This window comes from Geotrypetes seraphini, chromosome 3 (assembly GCF_902459505.1).
Source record: "Geotrypetes seraphini chromosome 3, aGeoSer1.1, whole genome shotgun sequence".
NCBI classification, from domain to species: domain Eukaryota; kingdom Metazoa; phylum Chordata; class Amphibia; order Gymnophiona; family Dermophiidae; genus Geotrypetes; species Geotrypetes seraphini.
Genome location: NC_047086.1, coordinates 134048039 through 134067893, shown reverse-complemented (window position 1 = coordinate 134067893; position 19855 = coordinate 134048039). Strand labels below are relative to the sequence as shown.

The following is a 19855-nucleotide window of genomic DNA, read 5'->3' as shown; positions in this document are numbered from 1 at the left end:
GTCGCCAGGGGGATCGCGGGTCGGCTGGGGGGCGGTCGGAGGTTCTTGGGGGGGAGGGGGGTTTGCGTCGAGGGCAGGAGGGCCTGGGATCCCTCCTGCCCGTAATGTAGTGCGGGGTGGGGTTAGGGGGGTCGCCGTGGCCAGGAGGGTTTGGGCTCCCTTCTGGCCCGATATTGTCGGGAAGTCGGCGGTCGTTCGGGGTGGGGGTGCGAGTGGTCCTGCCGGGGGGGGGGATGTATCGGACGTCGGGGAGTCGGCCGGGCAAGAGGGCTTGGGCTCCCTCTTGCTCCGATCGTGGATGCGGGTGCGGGTGGGAGCGCGTGCGAGCGGTCGTTCGGGGTGGGGGTGCGAGCGGTCCTGCTGGGGGGGTGAATCGGGCGTCGGGCGGGGTGGGAACTATGTTTTAAAACTTTGGTATACCGCGCTCACGCATATAACGCGCGAGGGGTATGCGCGGTAGGTAAAAACGCGTATAACGCGCGCGTTATATGCGTGAAAATACGGTAATCAGTAGAGCTACTCTCATGGCTACATTTGTTTTCCCTCAAGACCATGACCGCATCTTGAGACTTTTGTTTAAGTATAAAACTACACTAGTGGCCCAAATTGTGGAAACACATTGAGTTTTTTGAGATCGCAAAACTTTATTCAACTATTGCTCCAGTTACTTATTTAATCCTGCAATGTATGATATTTCACTGCACAACAATTTTTTGGTTAAGTCTTGATTCCTGAAAAGTTTTTGGTGATTATGACAGGTACCAACTTGGTATGCTCAAATATGGTTTTGGTTTTACTGCATCACGTAAGAACTATGAGAAATAGACATTTTTATGTTTACTGACAATAAAATATATAGTCAAGTTTACGTTTCGCACAAGCGACTAAATGAAACAGAATTAAAAGTGTTTTGCTCCCGAGTTTCTTTTATATTCAGTGTCTGGTGCATCACGTTGTAGCATCCAACAATAGTCGGCAAGCATTGACGGATTCCAATTGCCCTGGTATCGTTTCTCCATCGTAGCTATGTCTTGATGAAACCTTTCACCGTGCTAGTCACTCACAGCACCGAGATTTGCGGGGAAGAAGTCCAAGTGTGAATGGAGGAAATGAATCTTGAGTGACATATTGCACTTCATTCTCTTGTATGCTTTGAGAAGTTTGTCTACCAGCTGAATGTAGTTTGGGGCTCTGTAATTGCCCAGAAAATTGTCAACAACGTCTTTCAAGGCTTTCCAGCCAATTTTTTCCGGCCCAACTAACAGATCTTCAAATCGCTTGTCACTCATAACATGTCTGATCTGGGGGCCAACAAAAATACCCTCTTTGATCTTGGCATCAGTTATTCTTGGGAACATCTGTCTTAAATAACGAAAACCTTCCCCTTCCTTGTTCATTGCTTTCACAAAATTCTTCATGAGTCCCAGTTTAATGTGAAGAGGAGGCAAAAATATCTTTTGTCGGGTCAACAAGCGATTCATGTGCTACATTTTTCTGTCCTGGAACTAACTTTTTACGGAGTGGCCAGTTCTTTCTAGAATAGTGCGACTCTCTGTCTCGGCTGTCCCATTCGCAGATGAAACAGCAGTACTTTGTATAGCCAAGCTGCAGTCCTAGTAACAGAGCAACGACTTTGAGGTCTCCACAGATATTCCAGTTATACCTGGTATACTGGACATACTTTAGTAACATTTCCATATTCTCATATGTTTCTTTCATATGTGCTGCATAGCCAACAGGTACTGAAGGATAAACGTTGCCATTGTGCAACAGAACAGCTTTCAGGCTTAACATTGACGAATCAATGAAAAGACGCCACTCTTCCGGGTTGTGATCACAACCAAAGACCGAGAACAATCCTTCAATGTCACAACAGAAACAGAGACTGTCGACTTGTGCAAAAAATTTGGTTATATCATGATGCCGGTCTCGAAACACAGAAATTTTCGTACCTGGTGATAGCAAACACCATTCCTGCAGTCTCGAACCTAGCAGCTCAGCTTTTGCTTTTGACAGACCCAAATCTCTGACCAAATCGTTCAATTCGGACTGTGTTATCAGATGTGGATCGCCTGATGAGGATGGTTCAAAATCCGGGTCAATGTCACTGTTAGAACCCTGCACTGCAGTTTCTTCATCTGGTTCGTCTAAGGTCCAATCCTCTGGTGGTTTCGGAACTGGAAGACTGTCATCATGTGGCATGGGTCTCATTGCTGAAGGCAGATTAGGATATTCAATTGACTTCTTGTTTTTGGCAGAGAAACCAGACACATTAGTCAAACAGAAATAACAGTCCGTCACATGGTCTTTCTGTTCTCGCCATATCATCGGAACAGCAAATGGCATCGTCTTTCGAGTACCTCTGAGCCAGGCTCTCAGACTAACAGCACATGTCGCACAGCAAATGTGAGGCGCCCATTGCTTGTCTTGATCACCTATTTTGCAGCCAAAATACAGATGATAGGCTTTCTTTACAAGGGCAGTCATCGAACGTCTCTGAGGCGTAAGTGTATATTCCCCACAGATATAGCAGAATGTGTCGCGGCTGTTACGACACCGACGAGACATATTGCCCGACACCAAAACGTCTATAGCATCAAGCTTACTTACTGTTATATTGCTACAGCTACTATACTACTATACTTTACTATACTGATACTATATACACACACGGACTATCTATATTAACCAAATGAGCAGGATCGGTGTATGGAAGCCACCATTATAGCATGGTGAGACAGCGCAAGCTCGTTCAGACCTGCCCAGACATGCCCAGGATGTCATCTTCCATAAAACAGCTTCCAACCTGGCTAGATTTTATGCATGGACATACCCAGGCGGCACAAACCGTTGTTGATAAGACACTTATGGGAGAAAAAATTGTTTGCATCCAAATATAAGAAAAAATCACGACAAAATTGAAGATTTCTCTGAAATGGTACGTGATGGGTAATTTTTGATGTAATATTCATGATCAGCACCCAAAATTCTATAAGAAACACCCAGCAGTGTTCAGGAAGCAAAAACTTTGTTGTGCAGTTTTAATAACATTCGTAGATTTGGCTTTGCGACCTAAGGTTCTTGAAATTGGTGCCACATTTTTCCTTAAATTTCCCTGCAAATGTTTGTTGCATATTCAAGATAAAGATTATGTTTTTTGGGACCCATTTCAATTAGAATTATTTCTTAAGGGAAAGAAACATGACTAGTTTACTTGCTATTCTCAGTGGGGATTTATATATGTGTAGCACCATATGAATGTATATAGGTTGTGAAAAGGGGAAAGGCTTTCCCCTTTCTATTCCTATTTTTGATTTCTTCATGTTATCTGAATTATAAGAGTTGTCTTCCTTCAAATTGTGGGCAAGATGGATATTCACCTTAAGTAGTTTATTTGATTTGGATGATGTATTAATTGCTTTGAAATCCATATCTTAATTATGTTTAAGTGGATGTAATATGATGAAAATATTTTAATAAAAAACAAACAAAAAACAAAACATTCTTAGATTGTTTTATAAACAGTACTGATAATGTTTGTGTAGTAATTTTGTGGTTAGGAACAACTTTTAGGGCCTGTTTTACAATGCCACGTGGTAACGACCATAGAGATTTAAAGGGCTTCGGGGCTGATGCTGCGCGGCTTTGTAAAACAGGCCCTTAGTAATTTGGTATCAAAGAAGGTTTGTGTTGGTTAGAAAAATGGGCGGAGAAATGGCAGATGAAGTTCAACGTGGAGAAATGCAAGGTAATGCATTTAGACAGTAAAAATAAGGAATACGAGTACAGAATGTCAGGTGCAACTCTGGGAAAAAGTGAACAGGAAAGGGATCTGGGTGTACTGATAGATAGGACCCTGAAGCCGTCGGCACAATGCGCAGCAGCGGCAAATAAGGCAAATAGAATGTTGGGCATGATAAAGAAAGGAATCTCGAGTAGATCGGAGAAAGTTATAATGCCGCTTTATAGGGCAATGGTCAGACCCCACTTGGAATACTGTGTCCAACATTGGTCTCCCTACCTAAAGAAGGATATAAAACTGCTGGAGAGGGTGCAGAGACGAGCAACTAAACTAGTGAAGGGTATGGAGAAACTGGAATATGAGGATCGACTTAAAACACTGGGATTGTTCTCCCTTGAGAAAAGGAGACTGCGTGGGGATATGATCGAGACCTTCAAAATACTGAAAGGAATCGACAAAATAGAGCAGAGAAGATTATTTACATTGTCCAATTTGACACGGACAAGAGGACATGAAATGAAGCTAAGGGGGGGGCAAGTTCAGGACTAATATCAGGAAGTTCTGCTTCACACAGAGAGTGGTTGACATCTGGAATACTCTCCCAGGGGAGATTATTGCGGAATCGACAGTCCTAGGCTTCAAAAGCAAACTAGATGCATATCTCCTTGAGAGAGGCATATAAAGATATGGTTGGATATAAAATAAGCCAGGTGTATACCTAGCAGGGCCTCCGCGTGTGCGGATCGCCGGACTTGATGGACCGAAGGTCTGATCCGGAGATGACGCTTCTTATGTTCTTAAGGTGAGCAATCAGTCATGTTTCTTTTGATATGTATTACTTAGATTTTGAGCCCATACAGTACAGTAGGTTATGTGTTTTGTTTTAATGTTCTGATGTTGTCACAGTTTTGTGGGTGCTGTCTAAAGGCCCGTTGTGCAAAATGACAAATTTTGAATTACTATTTTTCATTAATTGTGATTTAATTGAATTAAATTAGTATTAATTGTCTAAATACACTAAAATTACAGCTATATGCTAAATTTGACAGAAAAGACTTGACTGGTTGCCTAAAAAGAGAACAGCCATATGCTATGTTACTATATAACCTTTTTTTTTTTTTTTTTTTTAATTCTTTAATTACATTACATTAGGGATTTCTATTCTGCCATTACCTTGCAGTTCAAGGCGGATTACAAAAGAATTATCCAAGATGTATTACAACAAGAACTTACAAAAAAAAAAAAATTGGTCATTTTCAAAAAGAGTTAGAAATGGGTAAGGTTATTTGTTTGGGGTAGTTGGCTTTAGTGAGAGGTGGAGTTTGAGACTTGCGGTATTATTTATTTTTTTCAGAGTTTTCTTGAAGAGTATGGTCTTTATTTCTTTTCTAAAAGTCTTGTAGTCGAGGGATGCCGTCAGTAGATTGGCGATTTGGTTGTCTAGTTTGGCTGCTTGAGTGGCCAGGAGGCCATCATATAGTTTTTTTCATTTGACCTCCTTAATTGGGGGGTATGAGAATGGGGTGTGAGTTTTCCTATGTCTGGTTGCGGTGTTGTGGATGAGGCGGTTATTCAGGAAGTTTGGACTGTCTCCATATAAAGTCTTAAATAGTAGGCAGTAGAATTTAAATTGTATTCTTGCTGGGATCGGAAGCCAGTGCGATTGGAGATATGCTTTTGTAATGTGATCATATTTCTTTAATGAGTAGATGAGTCTTAGTGCTGTGTTTTGGATAGTTTGTAGTTGTTTTGTTATGGTTGTAGGGCATTGGAGGTAGAGGATATTACAGTAGTCAATTAGGCCTAGTATTAAGGACTGGAATTGAGTTTTCTTGAAGAATTTCTGAACTTGTCTTAAGTTTCTCATGACTAAGAATGACTTTTGTATTGTTTTATTGATTTGCGGTTGCATGGTGCAGCATCTGTCGATAGTTATTCCTAGCAGTTTTAGGGTGGTTTGTATGGGGTAGTTGATTGCGTTGATTTCAATGTTGGTTATGGTTGGTATTTTGTTGCTTTCTAGGAGGATGAATTTCGTTTTATCTGGGTTCAATTTCAGTTTGTGATCTTTCATCCAGGTTGCTATTGATTTTAGTGCTTGGTATATTGTGTTCGTTATGGAGAGTTCAGGTTGATCAAAGGGTATGAGAATGGTAATGTCATCGGCATAGCTGTAGGAGGATATGCCTTGTTTGTCCAGGTGAGAGCTGAGGGAGGCTGTATAGAGATTGAAGAGAGTCGGGGATAGAGGGGATCCTTGGGGAACTCCGCAGGGGTTTGACCAAGGTTCAGATTTTTGTTTGTCTGATTTTACTCTATAGGTTCTTGATTTAAGGAATCCTTCCAACCATGTGTATACTTTATCTGTGATACCTATTGTATCCAGGATTTGTAATAGAATGTTATGGTCCACCAAGTCGAATGCAGCAGTAAGGTCTAGTTGTATGAGCATCATTTTTTTTCCTGTGCTGAGATGTTGTCTGGCTGTGTCCAAGAGAGATCCTAGTAGTGTTTCCGTGCTGAAGTTGTTTCTGAAGCCGGATTGTGTGGGATGGAGTATGTTATGGTTTTCTAGGTAATTGGAGAGGAATTTGGCAACTAGTCCTTCTATTATTTTGACGTAGAGTGGAATAGAGGCAATGGGTCTGTAGTTGGCTGTTTGGTCTATCGGTCCTTTGGGGTCTTTAAGGATCGGGGTGATGATGATTTCACTGAGGTTGGTAGGGTAGTGGCTGTTTATTAGCGAGATTTGTATCCAGTTTAGAAGAAGAGCGCGGAATTTTGTGCTGGATGTTTTTAGGAGATATGGTGGACAGTTGTTGAGGTCACAGGACGCATGGCTGTATTTTTTGTAGTATTTGTTGAATTTGGACATAATTTTCAAAAATGTGTCCTAAGCTCTTTTTTTACTTTGGATGACTTGCGACTTGGACGAAAACGGACTTAGACGTTCCTTTCAATTATGCCCCTCCACATGTTTATTTCTGACTTTACTTTACTAGAAACTTCTACTGCAGCTTTATAAAAGGAGCCTTTCCCCATCCCTGACCAAGATTTCCTGGACCATTGGAAAATGATCAATGAGCAAATCCTAAACAAACTAGCCAACTCACATGCAGCAAAAGAATCCAAAGATCATCAGAAAATTGGTTTGACTCAGTACTTATGTCCCTAAAAGAGCTTACCAACAAGCCAAGCGCTACTGGTGTAAACACCCCTCCCCAGAAAACAAAACTAAATGGCACCAGAAAATCCTATAAATCACTACTGATGCAAAAGAAAAAGTACTACTTTAAATGGATAAGCACAGAAGATAATCTTCAAATCAGCAAACTGTTCTCAATATTAGATAAAATAACCAACACGAACAAGATCACAAATGGTGACAATCCCTCTATTTCAATAGCCTCAAAACTTAATCCACATGAGACCAGTTTCTACCTACCAGTACAGCTAGACCCACCACAAGAAAACCACCTATGGAAATACCAGATCTTGGAACGATTTTGAAGAGATTACATTAAAAGACACAAAACAGCTTCTCCTAAAATACTCCAAAGCATACTGCAACCTTGACATATTATAATCTACTATAATAAAACGCTAAGCGTGCATGTGCACTCATACCTGCGTGATCCGTAGGTCCTTGGCCGGCAAGAGTGCGCATGCGTGCTTAGCTGTGCCAGTGGCCAACAGAGAAATTGCAAAGCACCGGCCTCCTTGCTCTCCACCTACTCAAGCCATCGAAGCAGAAGTCCTCCATCAAGAAAATACGGCCCTAGCGTGCCGTGGGATGAACATGGCCAGAGAGCACTGTGTGCGGTGACTACGTGCTGCAGAGGGTGTTTGGGGAGACTTCCTGGTGGCTAGGAGCTTCCAACATGCAGCGGCACTGCACAGTGTGAGCAACGAGAGAGGGAAGAGAACGGCACTCTTCAGCAGAGGTGTTATTGACAGCCTTGGACTGGGTTTAACGCCGCCAAATATTTGTCCGGATGGTAGGAAACGGGCCTACATGATGAAGGGATGGAGGGAGGGGATTTCAGAGGAGACGGCATGCAGACTTTCACTGGCCACGTGGAGAGTAGGCTATGGTGGCATGGCTGTGGCGGCATGACTGAAAGGTTCCTAAGGAAAAATAGGGGGAGTTGGTAGTGGCAAACGTGTTGATTGTGAGCTGCTGGATTACGGATGCTGTTACTGCTGGACAGAGGGGAGCAGGGAAGGGGTGTTGCTGGACAGGGGAATTCAGGGAGGATGGAAGGGGCAGGAGAGAGACAGATGAGGGGACCTGAAACGAAAAGATGGCAAAAGGGGTGGCACAGGGTCAGAGAGAGGTGGTAGAGGGTGTGAAAGGAGGAAAGGGAGTGATGGAAATGGTATGAGGGCCAAAAGGGTACAGAGGACTATGGAAATGGTGAAAGGTGAGGTGGTGGGTCTGGGATCAGTGGGAGGCACGATCCGGCCATGGTACAGGTGGGGCATGGGTGGTGTCAGGGTATAGGTGGGGCTATTCTAGCACCCGTTACTGTAACAAATGGAAAGGGCTTAAAAACTAGTAATAATAATAATATAACAGTTTATATACCGCAGGACCGTGAAGTTCTATGTGGTTTACAATAATTAAAAGATGTTACAGATTGAGTGGATTTAAGAATGTTCTGCCAGTTAACATTGATTGAAAGATGCTACAAATTGAGTTGATTTAACAAAGTTAAAAGCTAGTGATTAACAGCTCTAGGGATCAGTTATTGTGGAATGAAATTGTGCAGGTTAGTTACCTAAGTACTTTAGGAACAGATATGTTTTTAGGCATTTCCTAAATTAAATAAGTAGTAGACATAAGCAATTGTTCTAGATCTTTACCCCATAATGCTGCCTGATGTGAAAGGAGATGTTGATGATGTCTTTTAAATTTACATCCTCTAACCGGAGGGGAAACAAAATTCAAGTGTGAGCTTCTCTTATGTCTGTTGGCTGAGAAAGAGAAAAGGTCAGTTATGTGTTTAGGGGCTAAACCGAATAGTACCTTAAAACAGAAACAACCAAACTTGAACTTCACATGTGCAGAAGTCGGTAGGAAGGTGTAACATGGTCAAACTTCTTCAACCCGAAGATCAGTCTGATCGCTGTATTTTGCACTAGTTGTAGTTGCCGCATATTCTTCAGGGAAATTGTCAAGTAAGCGATATTACAGTAATTAAGTTGACTCAGTATGAGGGATTTTACCAGAATTCTTAATGATGACACATCAAAATATGCTCTAATGGACCACAGCTTCCAGAGAGTGAAGAAACCCTTTCTGATTATGGAGTCCACCTGGTCTTTCATGGTTAGACTCTGGTCCAGTGTTACACCCAGTAACATCTTACCTGATCAAAGCATCCACCCCAACAACCAGAGGAAAAATAAGCCAATGGCTCAACTATCACCTAAAAAAATGACTTTTTCTTCAAATCAGGAGGAGGAATTGTCTTAACGCTCATTCCCAAGAACCGAAAACTCAGCTTTTCTGATGTGACCAATTATCGGCCAATGGTTTCTATCCCCCCCCCTATTTATCAAATGATGGAAGGATAGTCACAGAACAACTTGAATGCTACATACATCACAATATTCTCCACCCTTCAAATCAGTATTCAGGAAAAATCACAGCACAGAGATGGTGGTCGCAGCACTAATAACATACGGCAAAGAACTACTAAGCAAGGGTCATAGCACAATCATAATCCAATTCAACTTAAGCAGCATATTTGACCTAGTAGACTGAGGAAATGTCCAAGATCTTCAGTGATTTCAGATTTAGCAGCCCAGTCCTCTGAAATGGTAATTATAAAAGCCCATTTCTAACTTCTGGGACATAATGATGAGCCAACAATTACCTACTTGAACTTGTAACTATGACCTAACTGTATTAGTAACTGTTCTGATCTACCTGTGATAGCAACCCTATTGAATATCCATGTCAAACTGTCAATTGCAACTTCCTGGGTAACTGACCCAACCTCTTGTAATGTAATCCAACCATGAACTAAATAAATAAAGGCAGAATAGAAAACCTGAATAACATAACATAAATGGTCCCTCAAAGTGATCTCTTTGCCAGCAAAGAAAACACAAAGCTTCTTCGCCTTCTCCATTCTTCCTTACAGCTTGCTGCAAATGCCCTGATGATGCCATTAACTTGGTTCTTTCTTTATGCCTTCTCTCCAATTCCTCTCATACAGAGAGTACTCCACAAGTTCCAGCAAAGCTCTTGCACAAAGATTCTCATAGTGTCCTACTGGCCTTGATAAAACTAGTTCTCTCTCCTTGACATCTTGCATCTATTGCCTTACAAGTTGCTTCAGTTCTTAGCACTGATCACTCAATAGGAGGACTGGCGTTCTCATCCAAACCTTTTCACTAGCCCTCACAGCCTGAAAATTGAACCACCTCTAGTGTCTCCTCGGCCCTCCTCAGCCCATCTGAGATGTTGTGATAACTGCTTGAAAGCCTTCCACTAGGAGAATTTATACAGTACATTCAGTACACCACTTCAATAGCCTTCAGGCTTGAAGGTAACTTATATATTTAGATACAGTAGGTATTTTCTGTTTTTGGAAGTCTCAGAATTATTTTTTTAATAAATCCAAACTTCCCACTGCATCCCAAGATGCATTGGGAGAAGAAGAATCATCATTCGCAGAACACGGCCCTGTAGGCAGGAAGGAGTGGGCTTCCCTCCTGTCAATTTTGCAGCAGAAGGTGTCAGATGATGTGAGTGTGTGTGTGTGGGGGGGGGGGAGATGTTCCATGATGTCGGGTGATGTGTGGGGGGAGGGGTTCATGATGTTGGGTGGTGTCTAGTGATGGGGGAGTCCAGGAATGTTGGAGGATGATGGGGGGCGGGTGTAGTGCTCTGCAGCTCAGCTGATCCTGGCAGGGGGAAATCCCCATCAGCTGAACTGGCAGGAATCCCTGAAACAGGCTCAGCTGATGGGAATTCCTCTGCCACAATCAGACAAGGCAGTTGGGTACGTCTACAAAACCTTGCTTTTGTACGTTTTTCATGGGGACGTTTTTATTTTTGAAAATGGCTAAACATGATAGATGTCCTACAGACCAAAACTTATATCTAGGTCATTTTCAGAAATTAAAGATAGATGTTTGGCAGCTTTGAAAATGGACATTCTTTTTCCTGGGTTTGTGGACGTCCTGCCCAAAACCTTCAACTTCAGACTTGTATGTCCTATCGAAAATGCCCCTCATTGTGTAATGCATATTTTCAAAAAAGGATTTACCGCTCTTCTAAAAAGCTTATAGTTCGAAGTCAATCGAAACTGAACCAGTAAGTCTTTCTATACCTTTGTGGCCTGGAAAGCAAATGAGGAGGTAATTTTTTAAATTTCTTTCCCTTAGGAGCTAGAAAGGCAAAAGTTATAGAGCAGGGGAAGGGAACTCCGGTCCTCAAGAGCCGTATTCCAGTCGGGTTTTCAGGATTTCCCCAATGAATATGCATGAGATCTATTTGCATGCACTGCTTTCAATGCATATTCATTGGGGAAATCCTGAAAATCCGACTGGAATACGGCTCTCGAGGACTGGAGTTCCCTACCCTGTTATTTATAACAAGTGCATTCATATGTGTCTCTAGAAAGCAAAACAAGCTGTATGTTTACAACAGTGCTTTGCCCTGTATAATTTTGTGAAGAATAAAATTTCAACATAATTCTCACCTCCAAGGGAAGCTAGTAGATTTTAATTAGAAAAGAGTATGTCTGGTCAGTTCTAGATACAAAGAAAATAAGTCTAATGACTGTATTTATTTATTTTTTATTTTTTTACTATAATTTCCTCAACAACTGTTTAGGAAGATAACATTACAGTAGTCAACCTGTGGTGATAATAAAGCTTGAATTCATGCAATATTATATTATATTATATAAAGCTTTTTATTTCATTAATTCTGTGTCATACATTTTTATATTTTCTACATGTTAGAAACACATTTAAAAGTTTTTAAATTTTGATTTTGTGGAGAAGCCTCTTCATGATATTTTGGAAATGACCCACTTTGTACCAGGTCCTCTCTTTTTATGTGCCTTTCTGGTTGATCCCTATTCTTTGCTTTTCATTTATGGGCTTCAATATTTTAATGTTATGTCTTATTTTTTAATGTCACACTCTGCTTTGTAGAAATGGCAGGTTATAAAAATTATTATATAAAGAAAAACACAAATAAATGCACTTGGTACTCATTGAAAGAAGGCTTAATGAGGATCTTATCACACTGTGCCAGGAATGAAAGTCTTTGCATGACTAAAACATAGCTTAATCGTTTGCAGGTACTAAATTTGTTATCTGTCTTAGGGGAGCAATTGCTTTAATCACAGCCAAGGCACAGCTTCTCCCTGCTAACAATTACTGTATCCTTAATGCTTCCAATTCTCACTGTTTGGCCATCTCAAAAATTTTTGCAACTGTATTGCCTCCTGTTTCTGTTTGAATCAAATCCCCAACTTTACCTTCTAGATATGTATATTATTTTTATTGTAAAAACTTTTGATCTGGGTAAGGAAAGTGATACAGGAAATCCAGTAAACAAAACTGAATTACCCTCCTTTCCCTCACTCCACATACAATTCATGGCACTAGAGCTTCCAGTGCCTCACAGTTCACATACGAGTGTAACCAGGGGCTGTATCCATATGCCATAGACACATCCACTGATGGAGACAGGAGGGACCCTATATCTTCATCCATCTGCAGCTTTCTCATATATTAAGAACACAAAGTCTTGGGATCAGGGTTCTGGGACTTGAGTCAGATGGATTTGGAAGGCTCTTGCCTAACCCCCTGTGATATGTTCCTCGGGTAAAGGAAAAGGAGGCAATTCTGTAACTGGGCGCCAATGTTAGGTGCCTAGACGTGGTGTGCCAAGCATGAATTCTCCAACAGCATCTGAGTGACAGGATTCCGTTATAGAATGCTAGCATAAATCATCTTTTGTGAGCTCCAATCTGGCACGCCCACATACGCTATATCAATAGCAGGTGTAAATGTACAGATCCAAAAACAATAGAACTGTGGAAGAAATGTTCAAGATGCAGGCTTTTTATTTGAAATATGGTCATTTAATCCACATAGTATAATGTCTAAAACCCAATTGATGGAGACTGTGGACCCAACACGATCCGTGTTTTGACGACCCTGTCTTTCTCAGGGGTCCCAAAACAAAGTCCTAAGGCAAAAAACGTGGATCAAACGCTAAAAACGGTCCTGTTTAAGAACGCTACGCGGTGGAGTAAAACTCAACTGCACTATGCATATCCATATGCCATAAATACATCCACTGATGGAGATAGGAGGGACCCTATAACTTCATCCACCTGCAGCTTTCTCGAATTAAGAACACAAAGTCTTGGGATCAGGGTTCTGGGACTTGAGTCAGATGGATTTGGAAGGTTCTTGACCAAAGGAGTTAATTACAAGCAATCCCCTGTGATGTGTTCCTCGGGTAAAGGAAAAGGGAGCAATTCTATAACTGCATATAATATGCATAGTGCAGTTGAGTTTTACTCCACCGCGTAGCGTTCTTAAACAGGACCGTTTTTAGCGTTTGATCCACGTTTTTTGCCTTAGGACTTTGTTTTGGGACCCCTGAGGAAAACAGGGTCGTCGAAACACAGACAGTGTTGGGTTCACAGTCCCCATCAATTGGGTTTTAGACATTATACTATGTGGATTAAATGACCATATTTCATATAAAAAGCCTGCATCTTGAACATCTCCTCCGCAGTTCTCTTGGTTTTAGTTGTGTCTTCGTTTCTGTGGAGCACCAAGGGTCAACTTTTGGTTGTTTGTAAATGTACAGATCTAAATTTGGCCCTTCAGTCTAGGCCTTACACATGCTCTGCCTACATATGTCCTTTACATTTATATGCTAAGCAATTATGCATAACTATAGAGGGTTCTTTTTACAAAGTTGTGGTAGTGACTGCTGTTGCAGTAATTGTTCTGACACCCATAGGGATTTAATGCCACGCAACAACCTCTACCGCTGCTTTGTAAAAGAGGGGGACAATTAATTACCCACATAAATGCTAGTATTCTATAATTTTATCATGCAAAGGGCACTTACATTTAAGAGCTAAAGTTATAGAATAAGGGTGAATAAGTCTACTTGCTTTTCCAGGCTCCTCTGTAATAAAAAGATTCCCTAATCCAGGGGTAGACAATTCCGGTCCTCGAGAACTGCAGCCAGGTCAGGCTTTCAGGATATCCACAATGAATATGCATGAGATAGACTTGCATCTCAAGGAGGCAGTGCATGCAAATCCATCTCATACATATTCATTGTGGATATCCAGAAAACCTGATCTGGCTGCGGCTCTCGAGGACCGGAATTACTTACCCCTGCCCTAGTCTATAGGCAGTATTGAACAGCAAACAGAATGTTATTAGCACCTTCCAGTTAAACATAGAGATAACCAACAGATAAAATATCAACTTAGATATAGTCTGTTGGTGGCTACTATTTGTACTTTATTGCTCTCAACTAGTAAATTTACCGATACGGCCCAGCACTGAATATCCAGGGCTAAATTAGAGGTGGTTGCTGACCAATACCAGCTGAATACTGATCAGTTGGAGTTCAGATATTGAAATTGTGCAGGAGAGAGTGTGGCATAGTGATTAAAGCTGAGGGTTATGGGTTCAAATGCCTGCTGCTCCTTTTGACAGTGGTCAAGTCACTTAATCCCCCCCATTGCCCCAGATACATTAGATAGAATGTGAGTCCACTGGGACAGACAGGGAAAAAATTTTTGAGTACTTGAATAAATTCATGTAAAACCGTTCGTTCAGAGCTCCCTTAGGAGAATAGTATAGAAAATTGAATAAATAAATAGATTTTGCTCTGTTGGGGGTCTTGGGGTGGTGGGGGGGGAAGCTGGGCAGTCCAGTAGGGAGGTGGGGAGTGGGCATCTCTCCTGCCATAATTTTTTGGTGGGGGCACGGTGGATGGAAGCAGGAAAGATTGGGCATCTCTCTTGCCATGATTATTGTTGGGGGGGGGGGGAAACGGGATGGTTCCACGATTCTCTAATTGGCATTGTTTATGGCAGATGCTGGTTAGAGAATCGTGCTTTTAGGTGAAGGTCTAGCCCCTCCTTCACTTAAAAGGTCTTGTTCTAGGCATTTTACACTTGGATGAATTTTTGGACATGAATGGGGTATAAAGATAAACAACTTAGTGGCAAACACCTGGATGTATAAGCAGAGAATTCTAAAAAAAAAAAAAAAAGATATTTGGGATGTACTTTTTGATTATGGACTTTGGATGTTTCCGACTTTGGGTGACTAGCATTCTAGGCCCATAACGGACTTAGATGTATTTTTTTATTTTGCCCTCTATATGGTCAGTAGAATGAGACTATGCAATTGTTTTTTTCACAACTTTGATGTTTTTCATGTACTATAACCTAAAAACTGCAAGTGCCTAAAAAGTACCTAAAGTGTGGGGGGGGGGGGTGATTTCTGGTTTTAAATATGCTTTTATTGAAAAATGTTTCTCATTTTTAAAAGATGTAATTAATCCATACTAGAGGCTGAAATGTGGCAGGATTATGCCCTCTATTGTGGTAGAAATAAATCATATACCCCACGTTTGGTACCTTTTTGCTCAGCAAGGCACAATTTATAATCTCTATAAAACTAAGGGGACAACTTATTTTTCAAAACTCTAATCACTGACCAAAGGCAAAGATCAAGAATACAACTACCTCTATTCAACCACTGGAAAAATAGTGCATCTTAAGTGAGTGGACAAAATATGACCAAATATGTTGTAAGGAAACCACCTGATGAAAATGTTGAGAAACAGGAATTACTAGAATTACACAATTTGTCTATTTAATAAGAAAAAATAAATTATGCCAAGCTAAGGGCCACACATCAACCTCGTTAATACAATGTTTATTCACCATCCGTTTCCCAAATGAATATCTTGGTGAAATTATATTCTATGAGGAAAGGCTAACATTGGTAGGGCCAACCCATTAGGGGACAAAACCCTTCAACTGACACGTACCTGTTGGTAAAGACTTTGCTATAATTAAATACTTGGATTTCCAGCATCTCATTCCCGTCAATGTTACTAGCAACAGGCCATCGAAAAGTCTGTTAAGAAAACACAAAAAGGCAGAACAAATGTAAACAAAAAGTTCATGTACTGTACTTTTACAGTTACTAGCTCTGTAGGTTTTCTAGGAGATTTTCCCTCATATATTGCGACATTCTATGCCTTTATTTTCTAATTCTGTTTAAATACTAAAAGTAGACTTAATTGTGACAATAGTTCTTGCTATATCTCTTGTGACTACAGTACTTAATATAGTAAATTCTATTGACACAGGAGGACCACATGGATCAATCGCATCCTGCTTCAGGTCTCAAAGGCCACAGAGGCCAGATTTTCAGGATATCTCTAAGGAACATGCACGGGAACGATTTGCTTGTCCATTATTCCATTGTATGCAAATCTTTATCATGCCTATTCATTAGAGTTATGCTGATAATCTAATCTGCCTTTAGAACCTGAGGACTGAACTTGGACCGACCTTTTGCTACTGTTCTGCCTTGTTGATTGTTTCTGGTTTGATCTTGATTCTGTTGTTTACATATTTCTATTTTCATTCTTAATAAGACAGATTTGAACATAAGGAGGAGAAAGAGCTCTACTCGCACTAGGCAGTTGATTTGTTGTTCTAGCCCAGTGTTTCTCAACTCGGTCCTGGAGTACCATAGTAACATAGTAGATGACGGCAGATAAAGACCCGAATGGTCCATCCAGTCTGCCCAACCTGATTCAATTTAAATTTTTTTTTCTTAGCTATTTCTGGGCAAGAATACAAAGCTCTACCCGGTACTGTGCTTGGGTTCCAGCTGCCGAAATCTCCGTCAAAACCTACTCCAGCCCATCTATACCCTCTGAGCCTTTGAAGCCCTCTCCAGCCCATCCTCCCCCAAATGGCCATATACAGCCCGTGCAAGTCTGCCCAGTAGTGACCTTAGTTCAATAATTAATATTATTTTCTGATTCTAGATCCTCTGTGTTCATCCCACGCTTCTTTGAACTCAGTCACCGTTTTCCTCTCTACCACCTCTCTCGGGAACGCATTCCAGGCATCCACCACCCTCTCCGTAAAGTAGAATTTCCTAACATTGCTCTTGAATGGTGACGGGACTAAATTGCGCGAGACAACGGCGCGCAGACAACTGAGCGCAAGGTTGACGGCGCGCCAAAGAAAAGCATTATTTTAAAGGGCTCCGACAGGGGGTGTGGGGGAGGGGACCTCCCCACTTTACTTAACAGACATTGTGCTGGCGTTGGGGGGGGTTTGGGGGGTTGTAACCCCCCACATTATACTTAAAACTGAACTTTTTCCCTAAAAAACAGGCAAAAAGTTTGGTTTCAAGTATAATGAGGGGGGTTACAACCCCCCAAACCCCCCACAACGCCAGCGCGATGTCTGTTAAGTAAAATAGGGGGGTTCCCCACCAACACCCCCCGTCGGAACCCTTTAAAATAGTGCTTTTCTTCGGCGCGCCATCAACCTTGCGCTCAGTTGTCGGCGCGCCGTTGTCTCGCGTGATTTTGTCTATGAACCCTCTTGAATCTATCACTCCTCAACCTCAAATTATATCCTCTGGTTTTACCATTTTCCCGTTACCATTTTACCATTACCCCTTGCCAGTCAGGTTTCCAGGATATCCACATTGAATTTGCATAAACTTGATTTGCATACACTGCCTCCATTACATGCAAATTTCTTCCATGCATATTCATTGTGGAAATCCTGAAAACCTGACTGGCAACGGGGTACTCCAGGACCGAGTTGAGAAACACTGGTCTAGACTTGTGATGAAGTGCCTCCTTTGGAAACAGCAGATCCTGGTTCTAGCCTCAACTAAATGCATGTGCTGGATGTAAATTGCTGACTTCAGTGTGAAGGATGTGACACATTACAGCTCTTGGCAAAGTATCTGACTTCCAGAAGGAAGCTCTTTTTAACACGATGCAAGTTAATGGTGAGAATTAGCAGTAACTTTGAGAGACTAAGATCATACTCCGTATACCCTGGCTTAAGAGTCTATGATAGCAGCTCTTTGGATCCATGTATGTGGTCTCTTTTCTTTGCACCCAAACCCATGGTACCTTCCTTTGGTATTTCTTCTTTGCACTTATTTCTATGGTACCTCTTCTTGCTTTCAATTTCTGACCAACCCCAATCAGCAGACCTTCTCCAGACAGTCAGTGGCACTTAGCCCCACAGTGCTGCTCATTATGCGGTGTTGGTCTAACTGCTGAAGCATCGTCTAGTTAATGCTGAAACAACCCATGAGCAAAGTCAGGTTGAAACCAGCAATTATGCAGGCATCAACGATAGTCAGCCTCAGCTGCATAACTAATTGGATACATAGGATCCCACAAAAGACAATCCTACCTTGTCTGGCTAGCTACGTACGCAGTACTGAATGTTGACCAGAAACTGTATAATTTCCAGGGCCTCAGCTGACCCCCACATTTAATGCTGGTGCCCAGACATAGGTCAGAATCAGCCAGAGGCAGTTAGTAGCTTCAAAACCACTAACCATCACAGGTTGAATGCATTGTTTTCACAGCTGGAAATCGTGTAGATTTTCTCTTTGGAGAACTATTACGCACAATTAAGTTATAGCACAGAAAACGTATCATACAAATATTATGAGATTGAGACATTTATGTCTACTCTTTAGTACAATTCTTTTGTTGAAAGATATCATCAGCCCCATATTTAGTTGACCCAGTTTGAGTCGTTAGAGGTTTTTTTTCCAAATTGGCCAATTCAGTAAAGTATATGCTTTTTGTCCTGCTAGTGTTTCCAAGTTAAACTACAAAGGAAAAAAAAAAATCAATCCACTGTGATAGCTGGGAATAACATTATCTCTACCCAATTGTGTCAGTCATAATCCTTCTCTAGGAGAGGAGAGAAGCAATTACTCAGCTACAAACAATTTATTATAGTCCAACAGCACAGAGTGAAATCAACACTGGATTCTTAGTATTCTCTGCTGCAAAATACCATTATAGTTTTTGCAGGCTCACTCAGGGTAAAATAACAAGTGAGTCCACCAGGAGAGGTATTTTCATTTGTTCTGTTTTTGTTAAGAACAAATTCTATGTGGGAATACAAACAGCTAAAGGGCACCTTTACAAAATGTGCTAAACACTCAATATGAATTTTAGCATATGCTAACAGTGACGACCTACATTAATGGCTATCAAGTTCAGTTTCTCAACACAAGATAGTGATTAATGCAGTTTAGTAAAAGGGTCTCTCACGTGCCTAATGCAGCAAAAATAAAACATAACATAACATAACATAAAAGCCTTTTTCTATACTGCATAACAGTAAAGATCCATGCGGTTTACAAAAGTAAGGAGACATTCAAGATGGATTCAGTCAATTACCTAAACATGGAGGGGCATAATAGAAAGGGACGTCTAAGTCCGTTTTCATCTAAGTCACAAGTCGTCCAAAGTAAAAAACAGCCTAGGACACATTTTTGAAAAATATGTGCAAAATTTTTTTTGTTTCGAAAATCGTCTAACTATACGTCCTGCCGATATGATCGTCCAAGCCGCTAAATCGTCCATCTTTATATCACATTTTCATCCAAGTCAAAAACGCCTAGAACAAGCCCTGTTGGACGTGGGAGGACTGAACACCCAGAAATAGCACCTAAATAGTGGGGTACCTTACAGGGCACTGCTGTGAACTTCACAAAAAGGGTGCCATGTCTTCTTCTCACTACAGCTCCCTTATAGGTCATGGTGAGCCCACCAAACCACCTCCAGAATCCCCTAGAGCAGGGGTGTCCAACCTATGGCCCAAGGACTGCATGCGGCCCCGTGAAGTATTTTGTGTGGCCCTGGTCGAGGACAATGCAGTGTTTTACCTCTGCTGCCCCCAGGTGTTTACCGTCTTGCCGGCTTCCTACTGTCTTGCTGCAGCGTTTGCGCAGCCCCAGAAACATTTTTTTTTGCTAATGCTGCCCAGGGAAGACAGGTTGGACACCCCTGCCCTA

At 41.5% G+C, this 19855-nt stretch overlaps 1 protein-coding gene across 1 annotated transcript in view; it reads right to left on the bottom strand.

Moving 5' to 3' along the window:
• Positions 1 to 15886, bottom strand: part of OTOF (otoferlin) — a 432592-nt gene extending 416706 nt beyond the window's left edge. The window contains exon 1 of the mRNA XM_033938296.1: positions 15816 to 15886. Coding sequence (XP_033794187.1) covers positions 15816 to 15862 — 47 coding nt within the window. The 5' untranslated portion in view covers positions 15863 to 15886. The remainder of the gene's footprint in view (positions 1 to 15815) is intronic.
• Positions 15887 to 19855: the final 3969 nt, after the last annotated feature.